Here is a 6613-nt window from a genome sequence, read left to right on the forward strand (position 1 = left end):
GACTTGGTCCCTCTGCTAGCCCTTTTTCTTCATGTCCTTCCCGTTGGCTTTAGGTAGGACTCCTTTCTTGCCTTTACCCTTATCGTCTTTGCCAACAACTTGTTATGCACTACTAGACTGGCCAACTTGGAGAGGACTACTTGCCACTGTTGGGGAAAGAGGTAATCTGGTCTCTTTCCTTAAGTACACCTCTGCTCTGATGGCTCTGGCGAGTGCTTCACTATATGTTTGGGAGGGCTGATGACCCGACATAACATCTGTGACGATAGTGGGATGAAGTCCACCCACAAATCTCTCTAATTGGGTCTGTGGTGTACTGAGCAGTGTGGGTGCAAACTTAGCCAAGGAGTTGAACTTGATTGAATACTTTTTGACCGTCATATTTCCTTGGTGCAAACTAATAAACTCTTGTAGTTTAGAGGATATCATGTCCGCTGTCCGGTACTACTTCTCAAACAATTCCTTGAACCCTGACCAAGTGAGACTGGTGGTATCTTGAGTCTGCTCCATAAGCTCCCACCATGTCATAGCATCTCCTCTCAATAGGTATGTAGCATACCAGATCTTCTCTTGATCTATCATAGGAAATACAGCAGTAGCTTTCTCCACCAACTTTATCCATTGTTCTACTACAACTAGATCATTAGTGCCGCTAAATTCTGGGGGCTGATGTTTACTTGAGAGGCCATAAATCGGTTCAATCTACTTTGGAAGAACCATTGCTTCTAGGGTACTTGTCCCTATTGCTTGACTTATACTACATTGGTCATCACTGTTGTCACCGGAGTACTTGTACTTTCTGGTGGGGTTCTCCTTAAAGCTCTATTAACAGTCTCCTGGATCATATGCTCCAATGTTGCAACATCTAAACATGGAGCGCTTGAAGTAGCAACTATTGGGTTAGAAGCTTCAGGTGCAGTTGGAGCATCTTGTGCATTCGAAGCATCACTGCGACCTGGATCCGTTTTCTTGGTTTTCCTCATATTTATTCCCTTTCACTGTTACACATATACCGTTAATCATCTAATCAATCCTTACATAAAATCAGGTAAACATACTTACAGCGATTGGACAACTAGAGCAGCGAAACTTTACATGAGGGATACTATAATCAACTCTCATAAATGCCTAACTCCCTAGTAGAAAACATCTTAAAACACCCCTTTTTTAAAGTAACAATATACTTGCTCTGATACCAAATGTAAAACCCCCCTCCAGTCAGGTATCCTCTAAATATCCCTCAATGAGAATCCTGGGGATACATGTCTGGAGAACGAGTTGTATTTAGAAAAATCTGTGTAAGGATAATAATAATAATATCCAAAACATCCATATAAAATATCACGCAGGATCCAAAACTTATAATTTAGAAACTTTAAGAATTTATCCGGAAATTACACAATCAAAACATAATTATAAGGTGGAAGCTTCCAAAGGTGTTTCACAAACATTTATCATTTACATCAAGATGACAATAAATCATCTCCCCTCACGTGTAGCCCCACTGTCTCTAGCATCCTTCGCTTCTGGTCTACCTGTAAAGCAATCAACAATGAAAGGGTGAGTACCAATCGCTCAGTAAGGAATTATCCATTTCATTCTAAATGTGCTATTTGGCCCTTATTTAAACATATTTGTTAATACACCACTTATCTTTTACATCTAGGTGTGCTTCCCTTTTCCTACTAATTCATATGTTTTTCATCATTTTATCCCATGGCTATATAAACATCAATGTGCACACATACAAATAAGTATGTAAACATAGTGCACACACATCACATGTCAAAACATAACATAAAATCTAAAACCATCTAACATGAGTATAAACCATCTCATGATGTAAATAACATTATAACTCATGTAATGCAACTAAATGCATATAAAACATTTAACATCTAGCCGATCGGACTTTTCTTAACATCTTAAGTACTTCATATCATCTAGCCTCAAATTCACCTAGAGCTCATATCATTGGGAGGCGTGCTTACGTGTTATTTAATATCTAAAGCATGTGTTCATCATTCCTCAACCAGAATACGAGGATATGCTAACGCGTTAATTAGCATCTAAAGCATATTCATCTTTCCTCTCATCTAGCCTCAAATTCATCTAGAGCTCATATCATCGANACAGAGACAGACAGACAGAGATACATTTGTAGCACTCTTGATCCTTTGTATATAAAGCATACCTGAGCATCAGCTCCAGATGATACAAGCACATTAAGAACAACAGAAAATGCAAGGCCAGTAACTTTATGTTGGTGATCGGTTAGCTTGTTTTTAACATGTGCATACATTAACATCATATTTTCAAATGGTTAAATTTGAAAAATCTAATACAGACTTGAACATTAAATCTCAAAATTAGGCCTAAGTTAAGGAAAAACACCTTAGCAAACTTGATATCATAGACAAGAATTGAAGAGTCATCCATGCCGATTGCAATAATGTTATTGTCCTTTGGATGGAAGGCAAGACAAGTTGCTGCAGGAGGTGGGGGGCAGCACTTCACCACTAGCTGCACAAATAAAAACATTAACTTCCTACACAGACAGCAGGAAATTGCTGAGCAAATTACTGTATATTCTACCTTAAACGACTGCATCATGAATAAGGAAACCATCCCCCCTGATGCTGACAAAAGATGGGCATCATCTTTCGTAAGAGTAAAACATGGAAGGGCATTTTCTTTGTTTATCTTCTCGATGTCATTGCTCATCTTTATGCCATTAGATGGCAGCCATAATTGTGGTGGCACAGCACTAGTTGCCTGCACTAGGAAAAGCTCGGTGAAACAGAAGCTCAATGAAAATAACTAGGAGATGAAAAGCATGCCTTTTTAGTGAAGAATATATACCTTTCCACTTAGATTTTTCTCATTTTTCTGCCACTTCCATACTTTGTGCATGGCATTATTAGCCAATGCTATTATCGCAGATCCTGCATGTGTATACATCAACTTAACAACCTGCATCAAGTATAAAGACAACGAGAATTAGCAAGTGATGTATACAAACACAATTTAAGAGAATACTAGCGTTAATTTAAACTGATGATATAACAAAACAGACTCACAAATGCAAAGAACCATGATGAACCAGGTTCCTCATATTTAGCAGAAAAACTTGCTTACATGGACCAGAAAATTTCATGTGCTAGACTATGGTTTTACAAAATTCAATTTGGGAAAATCAATTCCACTTAAAACTTTGAACATGATGAAGAGAAAGCTAGACTGAATGATATGTTGGAAAAAAATTCTCATAACATTCTAATTTAGGTTGACCGGCCAAGACCCTGTTTAGTACAAATTAAACATTTGGACCTCTAACCAATGCTGGTTTAAGGAGAAACATACCTAAACTAGAATATTTCCAGAATCTTTTAGCAAATTCAGCAAAACACCAGGAAACTAGGATAAATCATTGATATGAAAATTTTAGTAAAATAGAGGGTGGAAGGTCAAATCATAATTAAAAACTAGAAATCATATATAAGCTCTTAATTTGGAAGTTAAACTTTAGAAGTTATTTTAGGACTTTACCCCAAGGTAACCCTCGCAGAAATCATAAAAAATCTAGAGCATACTTAGTTCTAAGAGCGGATCTAAAAGCATATCAACCAGGAATATATATATGGTTGAACAACACACAAACAAATGGTATAGGGTAGACAATTACATACATCCATTTTCTTTTTCTATTTGCATGTGTATACACTGCCAGTATGTTGCATGGAAGAGCAAGCATCACATGACAAAATCCTGTGATCAAATAGCACATGCATATAGTGCATTGCAGGATGCAATGGACCAAGAAAAAATTCCTATGTCATGACCCCAAACATGACTTGACCTAGGAAAAATAAAATGACCAATTGCTTGTCATAGTACCAACACTTTATTCCCTAAAGTTGACACCAAAACCAGCATCACCCAAGTTTAATTTCAGGAAGAGTTGTATAAGCTCATAAACACACCTTTTCTGGTGAAAGACTATCTTGAAGTCGCAAGGCACGAAGTCCAGACGATTGATTGATTACAATTGGCCGCCAGATCTTATATTTCTGTGACTCATCGATGACTCTTGATTTCACACATGGCAAAAATTGAGTATCTCCATTCTAAAATAATATAAAATTGTTAGACCCAAAAGCAATTACAACATTTCTAGCATCAAAATACCACAAGAAAACAGCTTCACTGCTCACCTGCCTGGCATCTGGAAAAAGTTGCACCCTTCCATCTGCAATCCCAACATTAATTCTAGTGTTTGAACTTGAAGCAGATGTGAATATCACAGGTTCCTGAATGGTAAGTAAGGGACATTCAGAATTTCTGTTGTGTTAATATTTAGGGTTGGTCACCTCACGTTACAAAGCCTAGGAGATCAAATTTACCTTGGTGAAAAACCCGATATTTTTAGTTACTGCAGAAGGATCACAATTGACATTAGGTGGCTCGCAACTATGGTCCATAAAGAGGGTTTTTATATCAGGGTAAGGCTTTGGACTAATGCACATATAATGCTGCCAATTTAAACTGCAGATCAACAATAACAACAGAATAAGCATTTCAGTTGGTAATACATCTTTCAAACAGAAGAACAAATTAATTCCTCGTCCAAGCTATACCTCTGATTGATTACTGTCGTCAGCCTTGAATCATCTAGATTAGGAAACTGAAGTTTGTCATGAAAGACTGGGTTTTTCAGCACCCAGTTATTTAACTTTTCAAGCATTACCTGTCTTGAATACTGCTTCGTGAGGCTTCAAAACATTAAGAAAGTAGAAAAATCTTCCATTAAACTTGTACGGACAGGAAGATGCATAAAATGCTACTTTTTAACTACATGCATGATTTAACACTTCTACCTCAAGCCTTTGTCTAATAGCATAACTATTGCACTTAAAGATGAAAAATAAGACCGTGGCATTAAGTGCTCATTCCAGTTCTTTCCTAGAATAACCATGAGTACAAAAAGAAAACATCTCCACTAACGTTAGAACAGTGAAATCATCCTACTTATGTTATGTTGGCAATTTCTTTTCTATGAAAAACCTACTTATTTAGATATTAAACATTCATTGACTAAACTTTCAATCATTAGTTCTTGCCAAAAATTAATAACTGCATAGCCATACCAAGCTGCCTAGGATTGCCCATTCCAGTTTTGACTGAGAGGGCACAACAATAAGTTAGAGCATCTAATGCCAGCACTGAATGTTTTTTATTTTTAATTTTTGGTAATTGTCATTTTTGGAGTTTTTGATATACAACAAGTACAGCTTTTAATCGTGAGAAGTCAATCATCAATCGTGACCAGCATATTAACTATGAAATTCTTCGAGAAACCCCACTGTTATCTTACAGCTAAGTAAAGTAGCTGACACAAACCATTTGCAATATTCAAGCATAGTAGTCCATGTCCATTTCCATGCAATTTTTTCACCACACACTGTACTAGGCCATAAATTGTATAAGACACCCAAAAGCATTGAACAGATCAATTTGAAAAGTTTGAAAGAAATTTTTGCATACCTAAAGTTTTCCAAAGTCAAAAGATACGTAAGATCCTTGACAGTTGTGTCATCAAATTCGGAGAAGCGTTTCAATTCCTTAAGAATTTCCACAGCCTTCGCTATATCGCCTCTACAAATAAATCAAGATCAATGCATTCATATTATACTTCAATTTAAACAAATATGCCCAAGTAAGGACTAGATAAACATGAAGGTACCGATCTAGTGCTTCAAGGTACTTCTGCTTACGAATCTCAAAGAACATGAGTCTTGAGTATTCATTGTCATCGGATTTTGTAAAGCCAGGCAAATACTTCACAACCTCATCCAATTCACCATTTGCCGCAATGTCCTTAAAGTAGGTCATATTGAAGAAAACTCCTGACTCCTTTTCCAATCTTCAATCAATCAAAAATTAAAAATAAAAATAAAAATAAAAAAAGATCACAAAAAATTAGAGAAAAAATAATCCCATACAAAGAATTATAGATTTAACAAGTGACCCAGTTTGGTAGCATAGAAAATTTTTGAAAAGTAAATCATATTCTTGAACTATAAAAAATATAACACTAGCAAGTAGCTAAGCTCAATCATCCATTTTTTTCTTTCTCTTGAAAATAACTGAATGAAGCATAATATTAAAACTTTTAAAAACAAATAAATCACACTTCTTGAATTATTTATTATTTGGCATTAAAGGTTCATAAAAAAAAATAAATAAATAACAATAGAATATTACCTTCAAATTTCGAAAAGATTTCCCTTCTTCATTCTTCCTTTCTTTCTTAGGTCATTGCATTACATCACATCAAAAGCTAAAGACAAAACGACGTAGTACAACATACAATTGAAGATAACATTTTCTTTTATTTTTATGTTTTTTTTTCATTTCCCTCATTTTTTTTCTAAGCAACCAAACACAAAGAAACCACAACCAAATGTCCAAGAAAAGAAGCAATTAAAACTAAAAGGATCAAATTGCAAGAAAAAGAACAAAGTTACGTGTGAATAGTGTCATTGTAGTTGTGTTCACGCAAGAACTGAAGTATCAAACAAACAATTTCTCTTCTCATCAGCGACGACGACAT

At 35.8% G+C, this 6613-nt stretch overlaps 1 protein-coding gene across 1 annotated transcript; it reads right to left on the minus strand.

Annotated features, from left to right (window-relative positions):
- Window positions 1–444: 444 nt before the first annotated feature.
- Window positions 445–6613, minus strand: LOC116140582 (topless-related protein 4-like). Its single transcript, XM_031426198.1, has 13 exons — window positions 6528–6613; window positions 5744–5923; window positions 5545–5655; window positions 4638–4772; window positions 4404–4545; window positions 4215–4310; window positions 3984–4127; window positions 2863–2973; window positions 2584–2775; window positions 2395–2511; window positions 2195–2290; window positions 762–992; window positions 445–666 (listed from the first exon to the last, which is right to left on the minus strand). The coding sequence occupies exons 1-13, from the start codon at window positions 6611–6613 to the stop codon at window positions 445–447; spliced, it is 1863 nt and encodes a 620-aa protein (XP_031282058.1).

This window comes from Pistacia vera, unplaced genomic scaffold (genome assembly GCF_008641045.1).
Source record: "Pistacia vera cultivar Batoury unplaced genomic scaffold, PisVer_v2 Contig374, whole genome shotgun sequence".
Taxonomy (NCBI): domain Eukaryota; kingdom Viridiplantae; phylum Streptophyta; class Magnoliopsida; order Sapindales; family Anacardiaceae; genus Pistacia; species Pistacia vera.

Coding starts and splice junctions, on each gene's coding strand:
- LOC116140582 (XM_031426198.1), bottom strand. CDS start 6,613: ATGTCGTCGTCGCTGATGAGAAGAGAAATTGTTTGTTTGATACTTCAG. Junction 4,773..5,544: donor TTGACTTTGGAAAACTTTAG/GTATGCAAAAAT, acceptor AATGTTTTGAAG/CCTCACGAAGCAGTATTCAA. Junction 4,311..4,403: donor ATATCGGGTTTTTCACCAAG/GTAAATTTGATC, acceptor CTTACCATTCAG/GAACCTGTGATATTCACATC.